We start from the raw sequence: 19,299 nt of genomic DNA, 5'->3' as shown, positions 1-19,299 counted from the left end.
ACTTTTAGAAGTTGATAATCCGAAAATATTGGCAGTATTTTAATCGTACTATAAAATACCCCCGCCGCAGCGAACCTAAGCGAATTTCCGTTTGCCTGATTGGATTTACACTAAAATGTCTCCTAAAAAATTTCACATTTATTACCTATTTGAATGGAATTAGTTTAAAGAGTACTTAGGTTTTCTGCAAAAAGGAGGGTAAAAAGTGTTTTTTTTTATTAATATTTTAGTAAGAAATGAATGTATTTTCCAAATTTGGTTAAAATATGTTCATAAACAAGCAAACTATAACAGTTGACTTATTCTCCTTAAGAATAACGTGGAAATTTTAAATTAATTTGTTTTTTTGAAATTTCTCCGTAACCATTAGGCGCATAATAACGCTTCAATATACTAAATTGTTTGTTTTATTAATCTCTTCAAAATGGTTTGGAAGTTCGACCATGCTGGTTCGCGAACTCGTTCGAAAAATGTAGGTTTTCACGTTTATACCTCAAAACTAAAAAATAACTCGGTCCCTGGTCCAGGTCTAACCATGAGTACCACGGTAATAGCTTATTCCCTATATGGGAAATTCGCTAAAAGCATACGATATAATAAGTAATTATCTTAACTTTCAGTACAAATAATCAAAGCACAAACACATTAACTCTCAACTAAATCACACACATTTCATTAACTTTTGAGCTACACTCTTAGCATTTGAACTTAATTCCTTAAATATTCCAGGGAAGCGAGCAGGTCTAGTTGTTAGAGTGCGGGTCTTCGGTCCCTGTGGTGCCGGGTTCAAATCCTGCCAAATCACCAATGGATTTTACAATTGAAATTCCGCAGCCCCTAGGTCTAGCCTGAGGTGATGTGAAAAACAATCCCAGACTCATGCCTAGCATACTAAAACAAAAATAAAAAAATAAAAAAACAAAACAAAAGTGCCCCTACAGTCCCTAGCAAACAGTGTTGTGATGTCAGTTTGAGTTATGGTCTTACCACTCGAGGTCTGCGTAACTCGGTTCGATCCCTCGGATTTGAGATCATTTTTTACTGTTGACAGACAATCTAAATTCAAATGGGGGCAGCTTGCTTAGTCACTCTTCGGGGGGTTTCTTTAGACGTCTTAGACTCCCTGGAAGAATATAAAAATATCGTATTGAGATGTATATTTGGGTTACAATTTTCGTGTGAAGGGATTATAGGAAATGTGACCATAGTGAATAATGAAAATTGTTGACGAATTGCACCGGTAAATCATTGTATTATGTATTTTGTATGTTATTACTTTATCAAAATTTAAGCTAGTGACATTATGGTTACAAAACATGTTCAAATCGACTAACGGTCATATTTAACGGGGTTTAAAGTACTAAAAATGTGGGACTTATTTACCGTGCAGTAAATCTGACTGTAATTTAAAATCTATAATCATCAAACCTAGAAAGTCTCATACAGAGTCAATACGATTACACTTCAGGTTTTAAATGTATACAATGACGTACATTTTATGATTAAACGGTTTAGTGCCTTTTGCGTGGCTTTTGTTAACTATCAAAAAGAGACAGAGAAATAATTGAGAACTATCTTTACATTACCACATGCTGGTTGCTAAAACTATTTATTTATATTGAAATCATGTAATTAAAACTTTTTCATGAAATACATGCCATACCTTATTTCAATAAAAAAAAACACAATCTTTAATGATAATCTTAAAATATTTACACTGTTAATTGATTCATATTTACTTTGAGTTATTCGGTAATCTTCTTTTAGAGGAAAGTCCAAACCTAAGTATTTTCCCATAATTTTTATCGCCCCCTTTTCAGCTTCTGGATCCATTAGCTTCAGTAATGTTCTCAGGATGACTCAGCCCACTTTTAATTTGGTTTTAATTGGGAAACACCCCTTCTCCGCGCGACGTTTAATAGCTGGGGAAGATCACAATGACTTGAAACTGTAAGATGGACGGGTGCTGTTCATACTTGAAATATCAAAGAATCAACACTAATGTTTAACCAATGTTGTATTCGGTTGTACCAGATTAGAAATGTATGGCTGAATATGGCACGCTGTAATTATGAAATTTTATTTACTATAGCTATGAATAATAAAAAATATCACAAAAAAGGGGCATCCCAAAATGTAGAATAGAGGCTAATTGCCATAAATTTAAACTAATTATGGATTTTGAACATGTTTTTTTCAAAAGATAGTTATCAGACGAGTTATTATTATTATTAATAATATTATTACTATTACCACTTGAGATGGGGATGCCACCCATGTGCGTATTTCAACCCAATAATATGAGTGAAGGATATGTGTAGATTGGAGTGTGATGCATTGTATAGCTTTGTTACTGCATAAGATCAGCTGTTTTATCAGCCATTTATTGAAAGCCCAATACTTTAAATACTTTACTTTGAAATGGTGACAAATCCAATTATCAGAGACAGCTGGGTCCAGTTTTGAACCACTATAAAACTTCTCACAATTCTCAGGATCGAACCGGTGACCTTTTGATTACTAGGTGAGCACTGAGCTAACCGGCTATTGAATAGAGAGACAGTATATGTAGCCAACCCAGGGGTATATGTTACCCCTGTATAAATTCTGCAACTAAATGAACTTTGAATGCTGCAGCGGTTTCCAGAAAAATCTAAACTTTTATTAGATTACTATTAACAAAAAACAAATCAGAAAGGTAAAATAGCTTATTCCCTGTATGGGAAGTTTGCTTATAAAGAAATTGAGAAACCCCGATGTAATCTTTTATTTCAGATTCAGCCGGTGAATTTGAAAAATGATCGCGGCGTCTGGATTGGGCCGGATCACAAGCGTCCCCCGCATCGTAACTCAACCTGTCAACGCTAATGTAAGGTGCAGCGTGCAGCGGCGCTGGAACTGCTGTGAATCAGTCTTCATCTGTGACTGCTCAATATGCTTAATCATGTTGATAGGATGATCTTTGAATGGTGGAGGTCGTGCCAAGACTTATTATTGGGTGATATCTTTTGAATATATCGTATTAAGATTTGTACGCCTAAACTTTTATTTTAAAGTAGGCATCTAGTGATACAACGTTGATCAATTTATTCCTAGCCGGCTTTATTCCTGGTGGATTCAGCCCTAAGTGACTTTTCGAGGCTAGAACCAGACCCAGCTTTCTATGAGACCGAATATTCCTGGTTTAAGAAACAGCTGATAATAGGTACCAATACTTGCACAAGGCATCTTACTCCGTTTTACATTCGTCCGGTTGAAATTCATAATAGTATATTTCATACTTAGGGCCGAAAATGAGGTTTTGCCGGCTCAAGATAGTTTTTAAGTTCAAGAACTTAAAACGATCGAGAGCTGCAAAACCATTTGGTCCGTGGTACGAACGCTATTTTTCACCACACTTTACCCTATTACCACTATTCACCACGGTAATAATGCACACTTATGGCCAACACAACTACAAATTTAAGGTTATGTGAAGAAATAATTTGAGGAATCAGCAAAAATAATAATAAATTTGCGCAGTTGCTAGGCTGCGATGGCAATAAAAAACTCTATTACAATGCTAGATACTGGTATTTAATATGCATTCATGTTTTAAAAAAGTAACCGGGCAGTTGATTTTGCGGCCCCGGCCTGTAAAAACCTGCTCGGTCCCCAAATGACGATGACAGCTGGCATGGTCAGCAAAACGTAACTTACAGCCACCAATTAACATATGTAAAGCAGCTAAAAACATCATAGTCCGGTGAAAAATAGTAATCAGGGGTCCTATATAAAATATGTTATGATTATTTAATATAGTTATAAATATTTTGAATATATATACACTATTGTGAATCATTCTCGTCATTAGGTTGCTACCACTTGTGAATAAATTTCATATTTTTGTTACTAAGTAAAACCATTTAACGGTAGGATAGAGTATACTACAGTCAAATACAAACAGCATACTTTTCTTTTCTTACACATACTTCTTTCTTCTTTCTTCATACTCTAACTAAAATTACACGTTCCTTAAAGTATTATGACTTTTATGTCCCTATCCACTATTATAGTTAGTAAAACTGAAAGGAAAATAAAAATCAACGTAGCAAGGGCGTAAGACTCATTCAAGTTTCATCAATTACAAGACTAGCTACAGTTGGCCCATACACATAGAATGACTATTAATTAACAAATAATATCAATTTATTTGTTCTTCATGTGACAGTTTGTTGTTTTACATAAATAATATCGAATACCTAAAAGCAAACTAGATTTTTATTGTGAATTTAAAGTCTCCCCATCACCTCTCTTTTGGAGGAGTAGTATTTTAAACTGTCACCATTCCATATTTCTAATAGGCAATTGTCTTCTGTAGAAATTGCTTTAATTTTGATAGAACGTTTTATAAATATTCTTTATCCAGACGTTAACGTTCATAAGATTTTGCACAGCTGTAATATATTTTGTAATAGAACAGGAATACACATGGAACACGAAGAAAAATGTAAGATTCTGTAGGCTACTGACATCTTCCAAAATAGCCTTGTTGGACAGGGGGAATCGGATTACCTTATCGGCCTTTGTTTCATAAGTCAAAGAAAAATAAAACCTCCCTCTTGCAAAGAGAAAGTAAACTCTACTTCCATCACAAGTGTTAGTTTGTTTTGGATTGGAACCAAAGTAAAAAGATATTTTCAATTAATAATTAATTGTTTTATACGTCATTTCGTGTTATTGCCAACACTAAATAATTCTGGTTAAGGTATATGATCTATAATTGCATTTTGAACTAAAATTGTTTATGATTTATATATTCTATAGTTTAAAGTGAGTTGAACTGTTAGTTTAGTATGGGTAAAAAATGTGCACCAGGAAGCAAACTGTTACAGCGGCAAACTTCATCAGTGAACTAAATAGTTTTTCCTAAACTGGCTAAAAATGAAATGTAGGAATAATTTATCCACTTCGCAGTATGATATTTGTAAATAAAGGTATAATTTTCATTTTGTAGTCAGTTGCAGCTGATGTAAATGGTATAGTCTTCTTGATAATACAACAAATCACACTTCTTGTATGTTCAATTATAAAATAAATGATGCACTTTGTCAATTAGAATTATATCAGAAGCCATTTGTGTAATTCGTTCATGATCAAAACAATAAGTTAGCAAACAACGTTACTGATTTCGAAAATCCTGGCATTGGTAACTCCTTTGCATTATCATAGATAATAAATAAACTGTGAATCAGATTAAAGACATTAAAATATATTTTTTAACTTTTGAAAAACTAACACTTTCTACGTAAGCATGTTATCTTAAGCAGTGCGCACTGTACATGCTTACCAAATTGTATAATGTTCCCGATAGTACCCTCTAATGCATCACTTTTTTGATTGTTTTGGATAAACTAATAGCCTACAAGGAGGAAAAAAAATGATTTAACAAAAACATAAAAGTGGTGATACTTGGCAAAAACAACAGGAATGATTAATTATGACTAGTGCGATCCTTTTAAATATAGGATTGTAGAAATAAAAGCCAAAATTGTAAGTTGTAACTTACTCTGTGTATTGAAAATAATACTCTTTTTAGTCACAAGAAAAGAAACGTGACCATGCCAAATCTATGAAAATTCAAACAGCAAGGATTTAATTTAACATGTTTTCCTTTCGATAAATAATTTTGCATTGCAAAACAGTCTAAAATAAATCATTAAAAATATTAGTAACAAGATAAAATTGTCTAAACATTCCATGTTTCATGGGCACTCTCTAATAAGAATATACAGTTCAATCATCATGTTAGGAGGCAAGAGTCGTTATTTCAGTTGTGTTGCTATCCACCTCGTTAATTTTAATAACGTAAGTGACTTTTAACTACAGAACAATCAATAACTCCTCCGCAAGTTTTCAATCACACTTTGCACCCTCCGTCATTCCAGTAAGTGGCAGAGCCGCTCCAATTAACGACGAATTATACAAAACGCACAAACACGGCCCTAGTTTGGGACCTCCCTACGTCACTCCGTCTATACTGGTGAGGGTGGGTTGGTATAGTAGGCGCCTTCTAGAAAACACATCTTAGTACAGGTAAAATAGGGTTTTATAAACAACAAAATTTGTACATTCATGAAATTTCACCTGTGAGTTACTAATAATATGAGAAGTGAAGATCCGATGAGTCCCCAAAATTGTTGGCGTCCTAAGGCCCTTTTTGGGGCCCTTTTTGTTCCGAAGCGCCCTTGTTCCTGAATAATTTTGTTTTTACGTTTAAGGTCGAGTGAGGTGTGGCTTTCGATGGTTTTAGTTATTTTAAATCGATTGGGAGTAGTTTTAAGTGTATTAAACCACACCATACAGGGTGTTTCGAAATATTATTACTTTTTACGATATTTAAACATTTATTCATAAAGTAATAAAATTAGTTACCTCCATGCTCTATATAAAAGGGGATTATTGAAAATAATTTTAATTCTTTACTACGTAAAGGGAAAGGATCACAAGGAGTAAGAGAAAATATTAAATACCCCCGTTACAGCAAACCTGCAGACCAAGCGAATTTCGTTTTGCTTACTTGATTTTCAATTAAATCTAAAATAGCATTGCGTTTAACGATTATGTACCTTGGTTTGTTGCTACAAGGAGGCTAATAAAGTGTGTTTATAGTAAAATATTAATAGCCTAGTATAAAACAAATAAACTTGACAAGTTTGATCAAAATATATCTATTATCAAACAAACAAAATCATTTTACACTATTCTACATAAGAATAATATGGTAATTTAAAATTTACAATAATTTTAGTATTTTTATCCGTAACTAGTAACCATACAAAAACGCGTTTGAATATTAAATTATTTGTTTTTAAGCTATTTAAAATGTTCTAGAGAAAAATTGGGAAACTTTGTGTTTTTAGGGTAAAGTAAATAAGAAAACCCAACTTTTACCCCATAAACCTCGTTCCCATTGTTCAGGACAAAAATGCTTGTACCGACAATGCTGCTCTGATGTCTTAGTGCTGTCCTGGTCGTCATAACCACGAAAGATAACCGTACTTGTACTGATTGAAAATAAGTTTGAGGAACTTAAGATACAAGTTGCAAACGTCAGTATGTATGAAAGGTGTTCTTGCACCACATTATTCGTGCTTTAAGATTGGTGTTGCCTGTTCTGCAATATGCAAGGTTTTAGGTTTGTAAAGGGGAGTCCTGCTTGAACACCAACTTGGACAAAATCAGTAAAGATGGACAAGTTACTAAGAATAATAAAATTGTTAATGAGTCGTCTGAGAATAATTATTGTGATGATGAAAGTGTAAAGAGAGATACTACTGAAATTGTTAAAAAAAGGCTTTAGTTTAAGTACTTCATTTTAATATGTAATGTAAGGTTTTATACAAATACAATTGTTTTCATTTTTAATAAATGTAAAAGAAAGATAACTTAAATAACTACCTAAGAAAAATACATGTCAATTTGAAATTGGTCTTAATAGATTTGCATAAAAAACGCGTCGAAAGATTATTCACACCACCTTAAAAGTTGAAATTTTTGCTTAGTAACCTATATTATTATGTTATAGTGTAAAACTTAATCCATCCCCTTTTAGCGAACGTCCCATATAGGAGATAAGCTATTACCAAAGGTCTTATGGTAAAACATAGACCCGAAACCGATTTACGTTTTCATTTCGATGCCCCCAGAAGCCTAAAGCACCATCCACTCAAAATATTATATATGTGTTTATATACATATATACAATATAATATATCCATGTTATATATGTGTCCGTAAACATGATAACTCCAGTAATTTTGGTTCCATTTTAAGGAAGCCGGAATAATCGGTCCATGGAACAGGGTTTTATGTGGTAAAAATTTGTAATCTTTGACCCTCAAAAGATAAGTTTCCCAATTTTTCTCTAGAGCATTTTAAAGAGCTTAAAGAAAACAAATAGTTTAGTATATTAACGAGTTTTGTAAGTTTATTAGTGACGAATAAAATTCAAAAATTGTAAATTTAAAATTCCATGTTATTCTTAAGGAGAATAGTGTAAAATGATATTGTTTGTTTGTTTATGGATATGTCTTAATAAAACTTGTCAAATTTATTTGTTTTATACTAAGCTATTAATATTTTACTATAAACTCATTTTATTAGCCTCCTTGTAGCAGCAAACCTAAGTATTCATAAAACTCAATGCTATTTTAGATTTAATTGAAAATCGGGCAAATGAAAATTCGCTTAGTCTACAGGTTTGCTGTGAGGGGGATATTTAATATTTTCTCTTACTCCTTGTGATCCTTCCCTCTTATATAGTAAAGAATTACAGTTATTTTCAATAATCCCCTTTTATATAGAGCATGGAGGTAACTAATTTTATCACTTTATGAATAAATGTTTAAATATCGTAAAAAGTAATAATATTTCGAAACACCCTGTATGGAGTGGTTTAATACACTTAAAACTAGTCCCAATCGATTTAAAATAACCAAAACCATCGAAAACCACACCTCACTCGACCTTAAACGTAAAAACAAAATTATTCAGGAACAAGGGCCCTTCGGAACAAAAAGGGCCCCAAAAAGGGCCTTAGGACGCCAACAATTTTGGGGACTCATCGGATCTTCATTTCTCATATTATTAGTAACTCACAGGTGAAATTTCATGAATGTACAAATTTTGTTGTTTATATGGAGTGTTTTTGTATTATTTTACCTGTACTATCTAGGGAGAACGAACTTTAGTTTAATAAAGAATGTTTTTACTGAGTAACCAAAAAATCATGAGTTATTCACTTTATCGATAATCTTATTAATTGAATAAATTCATCGATTGGAAGCTGTGTTGAGTTTGTAACCTGATGCAATTTTGTTATTGTGCTATCGAGCAATTATGTTTTCTAATATAATAGTGATGTTAAAGAGTATTGAAATTTAAATTTCAATGGTGTAAAATCTTATCCGATAGTAGAAAAATATATAACTTTGCTTACATCATGTGCAATCACTAATCCTAACGTAACCTTTCTGAACTGTCACCATCGTTGAGTAGCAGTAGCAGTAGGCTACATTACCGTAGTACACTTAAAGACTTAATTGTAATTGAATCGATAATCAGTAAGAGAAAAGACAGAACAGAATGAAACACGAAATAAAATACCTACGTATGAACAAACTACTATCTGACAACCTACAGCTATTGAAATAATTATCTTACTAATATTATAAATCTGAAAGTTTGTGAGTTTGTGTGTTTGTTTGTGTGTGTGTTGCTCAATCACGCATAAATTACTGGACGGATTGGGCTGAAATTTGGCATGATGATAGCTCACATTCCCGATTAACATTAAAGCATATTCTTATCTCAAAAATCCTTTCGGGCTCCGCCCCAGTGGCTCTGTAGTTCCCCATGTTAACCTTATGATTTTTCATATTTAAAAGGAATTAATGAATCTTAACAGCAGTTTCAATTAAACAAGTTGGTTCTGTTCTATGATGTTCAATAGCATAAAAGATACAAGGATTGCCAACAGGGTGCAGTGCTATATATTTTTTTTATTTATGACAACAGCTAATTTCCAATTAAAAGGTGAGTGAGCGTAGCGAACGAACTTCAACCTGGAGGCGAGTTAGCGTAGCGAACGAGCTAACCTGAAGGCAAGTGAGCGCAGTGAACGAGCTCCAACCTAAAGGTGAGTGAGCGTAGCGAACGAACTTCAACCAGGACGTGAATGAGCCATGCGAATACTTATGAAGTTAAACGGGGCAAAGCCCGCGGGTACAGGCCTATAGTGTTTAGTTTTTACTTCCGAAAAAAAAATTACTTTGTTTTATTCGCTTATCATGGGACGATGGAACAAAATTATAGCTTCCTCACGTTTTAACAGTGTTGCATTACGAACACTTAAATCGTAGAGTATAAAAGATTATAAATAAAATCTTTTCCAACAAATCCCATGGCTAATTCTGAATTTGGAAGATCAACCCTGGTAAATATTGTTTCTTAGTTTCAACAGAAACACGAACAAAGACAATTTCCGTGTTTCTACATCGTAAATCTAAAGTTCTTAATGACCGTCTGTAAAGAACGAGAAGTAAAAAACAAGATGCATAGTTCTTGCTAAATGCAAGGGAATATTTCGCTATTCAGCAGCTCTGTTGGCATTTTCTTGCCCCTACCGTATTATTGCCCTTGTAATAAATCAAGCCATCGATTCCGAGGGTGGACAGAAGAAATAGGGAAGGAAATGAATTTGTCACACGTTGTCGCAAGCACAGCTGGCGCGGACCCCAATTTATGTTTTGGAAACGAGCAAATAATTTGATACATCTTGTCGCGAACTGATTGATTTTCGTTCGCAACATAGAGAAGAAATTGCTACCTTAGACTGAGTTTGCTTTCACTTACTGTAAATAGTGTACTATTTATTTGAAACAGCATAGAACGTGATAGATCATTTTGTATGAGTGGAAAAGCCCCCCCCCCCCCCGAGGCCTCTCAAAGATGGTATTAAAGTTCAATATGATTCGAGTTTGTTGAGATTAAGTGAAATAATATTCTCGTCGGGTCTCAATTAACAAACATGTCGAGAAAATTTAAATAAATCTAGGTTTTCCAGAAATTATAAATAATAAATGGTACAACTACTAAACTTGTTAAAGTTATGAACAAGTGTTTAATTAAAATATTGTTTTCCAAAAGGACATTTAAGGAACCAATGAGACTTAGAAGAGAATTCAACTATCTTCCTTTTAGTCCCTTTTGAAGAATAGTTGGTATTTGAAAATAGCCTGCATTACTCTGAAATTGAAAATCTCATGGTGACGGATTAAGAATGTATAAGCTATTATAGTAAATATAAAACACTGTTTTAAAATAACTTGTAAACAAACAACTGTCTTACATCTAGTTTGGATAAATATTCAGTAAGGGCCTCCCTCTAAGTCTTTATTGAGTAAAATCACAGATAATCACAGATTATTTATCTGTTAGCTTAGAAAAATTATCAGTTTTTTATTATGGTATGTTATTATTTTTTACCCAGGGTATGGCTAGCCCATGGTTGACACCGGTACTTACCTGATATTTATGTATAAGCATTCAAGTACGTCGTCTTATCCATTAAATCCAATTTTTTTTAAATTCCTTAAGCAAATAATCCATGTTCCAGAAAAATCTCAAAAAATTGTCTTGCACACCTTTTAGCAATCTCAATATTAGACTCAATATCAATATTCAAATTGACTAGTAAAGTACCGATTAGCAGTAGGCTTACCTTAGAGAATATTCTTGGGTTTATCCAGGATTTCATTGGATCCGCTTCTTCCTGCAGGAGCTTCTCCGCCATTTGTGCCTTCAGGACCTTTCGTTGAACCGAGGATAGCGCCACCTCCACTCCTGCTTTGGGTGTCCTAAAACATGAGTTGGATATTAAATATTTAAAACTTCTGTTTTTATCTATCGATTTGTACAGGTGAACCCATAACTTCTGTAACTACTGGGTTGAAATTTCAATCAAAGATGGATTAGAAATTCGGCCGACACGTGGGCTACGTCATTAACTTAGATTATTTGTCTTCATGGATTAGATGCACAAAATTACTATCAGTCATTTACGGTATGCGTAAAGTGCATTTTGTAGATTACTATTTTATTTGTCATTGTAACAACTTTATAACTTTTTGAACGGAATAGAGCAATATGTTCCTAGGTATTATGTCCAAGATAGTAAAGATAAGATCATAACAGCTGATACAAAATACAAAAAAACATAAGACAACATCGGTGCAACTGGGCACCACAACATATAACGCTATTAGAACCGACTTAATATTTTACCATATGACGAGGGCTTTAATTGTTGTGTCCATAAGTTGTGTAATCATACGGTGTCCATAAATTACAAAAGTTAAGAAAAGAAAACGTTTTAACTCCATTAATTGCATTTATTTCTCACAAGAAAGTTGTGTAGGTGAGCTTATCAGACCAGCAATAAGACGCTCTGTAAATATGCTTCTTAACAAAATTGCGCATAAAGAGGCATTAAGAGCAATTTTATATCTGGCAAATGTAGAGAACAAAACAAAGCATGCTCGTTATCATGCTTTATCTTGTGTTTTAATGTTCTGCAAGTAAAACCCATGAAATTGCTTTTAAAGGATTTAACTTGCTAAAGTTCCCTATCTTTATACTTATTAGGTTTACTATGAGTGTTATCCTCTTCCCTTAATGAGCCTGCTTTACCAACAAAGGATTTTCTCGTTTAATTATGGTTGATAAGAATTAACAGTAATTAATAATGGAAGCAAACAATGTTCTTTTGATTTTAGGCTAATTTGAAACAGTTAATCTAAGATTATAATTATGTAGTGTTTTTCCAAGGGGGAAATGCTTATTGTTAGTTGTTTTTAATTAAAGTTGAAGTGAAAATTTAACTCTACAATTTATTAACATTAAAAAAAATAGATTTTTTTTTATCCTAGGACGCTAGGCACGAGCCTGGGATTGTTTTTCACATTACTTCAGGCTAGACCTAGGGGTTGCGGCATTATCACTTAGATAAAATCCATTGGTGACTTGGCGGGGATCGAACCCGGGACCTCACGGACCTAAGTCCCGCGCTCTAGCCACTACGCCAGCTCGCTCCCCAAAAATAATAGATTAGTTATGACAAAAGTTTTAACCAGGGGTGATCTTTACTTCCAAATTATGTTCTTTGATAATCGTAAGCCCATTATTTTTGTTAATATTTTCAATAATTTCAAATACATTTTTGTTATTGTAACAATTCAATATTTTCACTGATATTTTTCCATAGAATAATTCAATTTTCACCATTTTTTTTTGTCTATATGACAATCCATATCTTAATGCTCAATCGTCTTAAAACTATGCATAATAATTGTCCAAGCAGACTAATAAGTAATTGATTTAATATAATGTAATATAGGAAACAGCTTTTAATTAGTAAATTCAACTACCCACATTGTAAACTCTTATTGTAAATACCTTTTTCTACTATCAATTTTTGTACTGTTATTTAATAAAATTAAGTTTCTGTATTGTAAATTTGGAGTTCCCATTGTAGGCCTAAGTTAAGAGTGATTACATTGTAAATCCCCACCTTGTAAAGAAACGACAAATTAGGTAGAAACAAGTTTACATAAACGTGAAAATTGTAAGATAATTTAATCCAAAATTGCATGTGTAAAATTTGCTACTGCAATAGCACCCAACATAAAAATTCTAACAAAAACTAAAATATCTCCTAATTAGTTTAAACCAATCACCAAATATGTAAATGTTAAACAAAATAGTCCCACAATCTGTATTTACCAAATCTAAAACCTATTATGAAGTTTATAAAAAAAACACAAAAACCATGTTTATGTTAAAACGTCTGTACCCTCCTGTCCGAATTCTGAACTGTTTCCAAATCTCCTGCAGTAACCAAGAAGAGTTTGAAGTGAATCTCCAGCCAACGTAATTACTTTTATTGCCTTTTTATGTGCGGGATTCCAAAGCTTTCAGAATCATTGCCAAGAACTGCGCTAGCATTGTCGCACGGCTTGACTGGAAATGCAGAGAATGTTCAGTTCTTAAGTAATTGAATTCTTGATACTGCTACAATCCGGTTTGTAATATATAATCGAGATTTAATAGGTGTAGCTTTAATTTAAAAGGGTACAATTCAAACGTCATTGGAATAATGGGCCGAAGTGGGTCCGATTATTATAACGTGCTACTTTAGTTGGGCCAATTTCAAAACTAACCATTAACTAATGCTGTGTATAACCGAGTGGTTCGGAGCCCAATTATCATAAAGTTCCTTCTGTGCGGAGCATTATCACAATATTTTACATTTCTTTCCACATACATACTCGAGGGTTTATTTTTCAATTCTAATTTTGTAGTTTTATTTTGACAATACTTTTTAAATTGTTGTATACTTATTGGCCTATTTTTAAACAGTCTTCTAGTGAAAAACTGGCTATTATCAACATCACACAATTGTAAGTGTTCACATAGCCTTATGTGTACAACTTCTTTACTTAATATTTAGTTTATTTATTTATTCATTATTCATTGGGGTTTGTTATGTACGACGTTTTATTACATTACTACATGAAGCTATGCAGACAACTTATGCTAATTATACATCTTTTGTTTTCATCAAATATATTAATACTATTCCTTTTGTCTTCAAAATCAAATAATCGACTGCAAGTACTTTCACAGATTGAAAACTATGTTAATTGGGGGAGCGAGTTGTTCATAGGGCGGGGGACATCAGTTCCTGAGGTTCCGGGTTCAAATCCCACCAAATCTTTGATTTTATCTAAGTGATAGTTCCGCAACCCCTAGGTCTAGCCTGAAGTAATGTGTAAAATAGTCCCGGGCTCGTGGCTAGTGTCGTTGGAGGAAAAAACCTTGTTCATTAGAACATTTTAAACAACCATAATAGTTTACAACTAAAGAAAAAGTGCATGTTTTATGCTACTGTTACCAACACACATGATCTTCAGAAGCTATGGCCATACTCGTGTATATTTCAGTTGTAATAGACACATAACGGCTTCCAAGGGCATAATAGTAGTGTTGAAATGTGTTATGACCTGGGTATGCCGTAACTCAGACTGTAACATGTTACAACACCACCCTTAGCATTAGCTCTTGCTCATGGAGAAGAGGATGACTATAATATTTCTTTGTAAAAAAAAATATTTAATATAATTTTCCTACAGTTACCTAACAATGTACATGTTCTCTCACTGATTTGAGAAATCAAAGTGGCCAATTCGCTCATCAGTTACTTTGTCTCACTCCAGATTTGCAACGTGAAGGCACGATATAGTGTGCGCGTACATGCAAACAAGTTTTTATGCGCGCGAAATACGTTGGCAGCACTGGCTGTAAATCAGCTGGTCAGCTGTTGTACTGTTGTATCATTAAATTTCATATTAAAAGTTCATTTCTGTGTAAAAATATGTTACGTTTCTTTACCAATTTATTTGTTTTATAGTATCTGTAGGAAAAATATAATGTGCAACTCGAGTGCAAAGTGCAATTGCCTCACTCCGGAAACCATTCCTCACTCGCCTACGGCTCGTGAGTAAGTATTTCTCTCGAGTGAGTCAATTGCTCACTTTGCTCACTAGTTGCACAAATAACTATTTTCTACGCTAATGGCTAATCCTTGAGTTTCATTGCAAAGCAATCGTTTGAACACTATCATTGAGTATACACGTTACGTGTATACTCAATGACACTATCCAAAAATATAGAAGTCCTTTTCTAACGCCACTCGGTATATTTACACCTAGTCTATACAGTAATACTTTGAATGATGGGGTGAATATGTGTAAATAAGAAAACCTTTTCCATTGGCTATAGATTTTGTCAAGTCACACCGTAAAAAATAACTATTTCTTAATCTCAAGGTTGGTGATAAGCGTGTGGTTGGATTTGTAACCGGTGAAACATTTTTACCATATGTTTACCTCATTGTAAGTGAGTATGTTATAAGGGTGAATATTTTGTATTTTTGGAAGACATTTATTATATCCATATAGGAAAATCCCTATAGGACCGTGTAGGAAAACGACAAACCTATACCACCAAAACCACTCTAAATCTGTTACTAACTAACCAAGTTGAACATATAAAATAACTTGATGAACAAAGAGAAAACATAGGTTATGTTAGTGTTATAGCTTGGTATAAGTACCTGCTTTAAGGATTATAATTTATACCATTTAATAAATAAGTTAAGGAAAGCTAGCTTTCCTTTTGTGACACTGGCCATGATTTTACTACTGTTCTATTATTGTTATTATTATTATCTATAATTATTATTATTATTGTTTTACTATCGATCTTTAAATTATCATTATCAAGTTAAATAGTTGGTGAACAATGATTAATTTCAATGTGAACTGCGAGATGGATTATAAGCAATAAACTTTTCAACCACCCTAATACCAAATCATATGTCAAGAATCAAATGATCGTTTGGAAAATTGGAAAATGTAAAACCCATCCGGATTGCATTGTAATGATGTAAAATCGGATCTGCCTCCTCTCATTCCTGATGATTTGGAATTGTTATTTCGTGATTAGATCTTTATACGCCCAAGTATCTAGATGCATACACATGTTATAAATCAGTGTTTCTTATAATAAAAAATATTACTATACAATATCAACCATTTCAGAAGTAATGGTAATGGTATCCACGTGTTGACACATTTACATTTTTGTACTGGTAATGAAATAATTTAATTGCGTTCAGGTTGCCGCATTTAAAATTCATATCTTTTAGGTAGTTTAAAGATTTTAGAAAACTATTCATCATTTAATTTGAGGAAATAATTAAATAACTTCTTGATCAGCATTGTACGTGTTATTAAATTTACGGAAAGTAAATAAAAGTAACGTCTTATAACACTTAAAACATATATTTATGCTTATACTGTTACTCACAAGACGGTAAATATACAAAAAATATGGTAAGTGGTGATCGATTTCGATTGGACACTCCAATCATCATCAGACCCAATAGGCGAATGACGTCTTTTATTTACTTTCAGGAAATAATTGTCACTAATTAACTACAAATTTTCATCGTGTCTTATTCACCTTAGTGAGAGGTGGTATCAGTATTACATCGTTTTATTTCACTTAGCCAAAGACTATACTTTAAGACGAGATTAGGTTCGGGTCTATAAACGAAGATAAAGTCACCTGTGGCCCGTTTTGATGAACAATCATTTTCGTCCTGATGCACAAATTATGTAGATTGCATCACACGCAACCCATAAATCATATTTTACCTTTAAAGTACATTATCATCAAAAACATGGATTTCTATTGAACATATGATTACATTTTGTTAATAAATCGTAGCATTATAGTAGTTTACGCATCGATCATGTAAAAATATAATTTAAGATGTGAGTAGAACATTTTAGGTACCTTGGCGAGTGCCTTTAAAACTTGTACAAGTGTATTAAAGGCTAATTACGCGAGTTGCGTATAATACTTTACCTACGACATTTTTTTTACTTACCAACAACCACTACTCATAACGTCTAAGAGAGGTTATGTTTTCATTTATAACCTCTCATTGCCACTGATTGTGATGCAACGACTTATTGTCCCAAACTCAATGTATAATTAATTAAATTGGCCGTAACAGCTGATAAGTTGATGTTCAAAGCATTTTCTACTTATTTTCTCTTAATACTTGAACCTCATTGGTCCAAACTTATACTGTAAAGTAACAAAACAAGCTGTCAAGTACGTAAACAATACTGTAAAGTAAAACTGATTTGAAAAAGGCTATTAAAAAAAAAACTTCGTAGGTAAAATAGAATAACATCTTAGCATAGCATCATAAAACAACATAGTAACATGAAATCAAAACATTAAATCTGCACTATGTCTTGTGTGCATGAAGTATATCTTGGAATTGCCATAGGCCATTGCTGGTTTGAGTAACATTAGAAGTAGTGATAGAGTCGCTCAAGGTTGTGTATTATTTGCAAAAAACTTGCATTAAGTTTTCTCCTTTGGGGTAGCAGTTTAGGTCTATCGCTTGGAAACAGTACTGAGAACAACCCCAAGCTACTAAAATTAACTTTTTAAATTTCCTAACACTCCTGTGAATGATAAAACTTTTTCTAGGGAAACAGCTATAGTTATTTATATAGTTTTAAAACTAATAAGTCATTAAAAATGATAAGTAACAAAAAACTCATTATTAAAAATTGTAACTGGGTTATACACGAGTTTGTTAACGTGTTGATCTACGAATAAAAAAGAGGCTATCCTCTTTGTCTTTATTTCTAAGTTCATTAAGGTCAACTCTAACTATTGTTAACAGACTAACTGTAAATTAATTCTTCGTAAACGTTATTACAATGTTAATGGAATCTAGATTAAACATGTAAAAAGACATTGACGACTTTTTTAACGAAACGGATGGGCAAAGGGTTTGGGATCCCTAAAACTTGTTTAAGGACATTATGCTAAAAAGAGGTAAAACATGGATATATTTTTACTCATTTGATTCAGCCCAAATATACAAAAAGAGTTGAATATTAAATAACTACTTAACTCCTCTAGACTGATTCGGTAGAGTAGAGTAATACATTATCTTCAAGGGTTAAAACTAAATAATGTTACCTCTTAAGTATAAAGCATTTTTCAAATTTGCTTTTTGCTTTTGAAAATAACAAAAAACACCATTCTTAAGTGTTTTTTTTCAACCAACGAAGTTTATTGATAATTAAACATACTATTCTACTGGTATTAGATTGGTCAAGAAAATTTGCCACAATGACAACTTTAACATAAAAAAATCGTTAGCAAGTGTACAGAAAACAAACAATCCCTACTTACATTTTTACTTACCCTCACTTTGTCGGAACTTCAAAGCATTCATTGTGTAAGGAAGTGTACAAATACATTCCCTTTGAAGTTTGCCTTAAGGGCTTAGAAAGCCCGAGCGTATTCAACAGTGATGCAGTGATCACTTCTAAACAATCACAATATACAATGGATTCTTTAAGCGATGACTTGTGATTGGTTGTTTTGTGGACTTAATAATAATTTAAATACCCCTTACGCAGCAATTCTGCACACTATGCAAACGTCCATTTACCTGGCTAGATTTTCACTAACTCCCTTTAACTTGTCACCATTTCCTTTTAGCATATATTTTAATGAGTACTTAGGTTTGCTGCTACGGAGAAGGTGAGATGGTAAATTTTTTTTATTGAAATGTTGATAGGTAGCATAGTATAAAATTAACATATTTGCAAAGTTACTATAAACAAGCAAACTTCAACAGTTTTATTTTTTCTCCATAAAAATAACATGGACATTTTAATTTACACTTTTAAGGAAATTTCTCCGTAACTATGAGGCATATAAAAGTGCTACTATAAACTAAATTATGTTTTTTTTTTTACTCAAAAAAATGATTTGAGATGAAATTGCAAAATTATACGTGTTTACGGTAAAAAATGGGAAGACACACTTGTTCCCCATAAACCCTCGTTCCCATAGTCCGATCATGCTGGTTCGCGAACTCGTTTGAATAAACGTAGATATACACGTTGGCACAAAATTCCATCAAAATCTGATCATTTTTTCTCGAGCTATTGCGCTAACGTACACACATATAATATTTATGAATGAACGGTGTTTTTGGTCTCTGGAAAACTCAAAACGAAAAATTAAATTGGTCCCAGGCCCATGTCTTACCATGAGACCTACGGCAATAGATTATTCCCTGTATGGGAAATT

General features: G+C 33.0%; 1 protein-coding gene across 2 annotated transcripts in view; it reads right to left on the bottom strand.

Annotated features, from left to right (window-relative positions):
• LOC128986903 (kinesin-like protein CG14535) overlaps positions 1-11,349 on the bottom strand; it is a 205,866-nt gene extending 194,517 nt beyond the window's left edge. For both annotated transcript variants that reach the window (XM_054407508.1, XM_054407509.1), the window contains exon 1: positions 11,264-11,349. In XM_054407508.1, the coding sequence (XP_054263483.1) occupies positions 11,264-11,335 (72 nt within the window). In that variant the 5' untranslated portion in view covers positions 11,336-11,349. The remainder of the gene's footprint in view (positions 1-11,263) is intronic.
• Between the last annotated feature and the right edge of the window lie 7,950 nt (positions 11,350-19,299).

Source organism: Macrosteles quadrilineatus, unplaced genomic scaffold (assembly GCF_028750875.1).
Source record: "Macrosteles quadrilineatus isolate MER2022 unplaced genomic scaffold, UCM_ALF_1.0 Scaffold_2__2_contigs__length_208266976, whole genome shotgun sequence".
Taxonomy (NCBI): domain Eukaryota; kingdom Metazoa; phylum Arthropoda; class Insecta; order Hemiptera; family Cicadellidae; genus Macrosteles; species Macrosteles quadrilineatus.
Note: the sequence above shows the minus strand (reverse complement) of the source record. Positions and strands in the feature narration are given on the sequence as shown.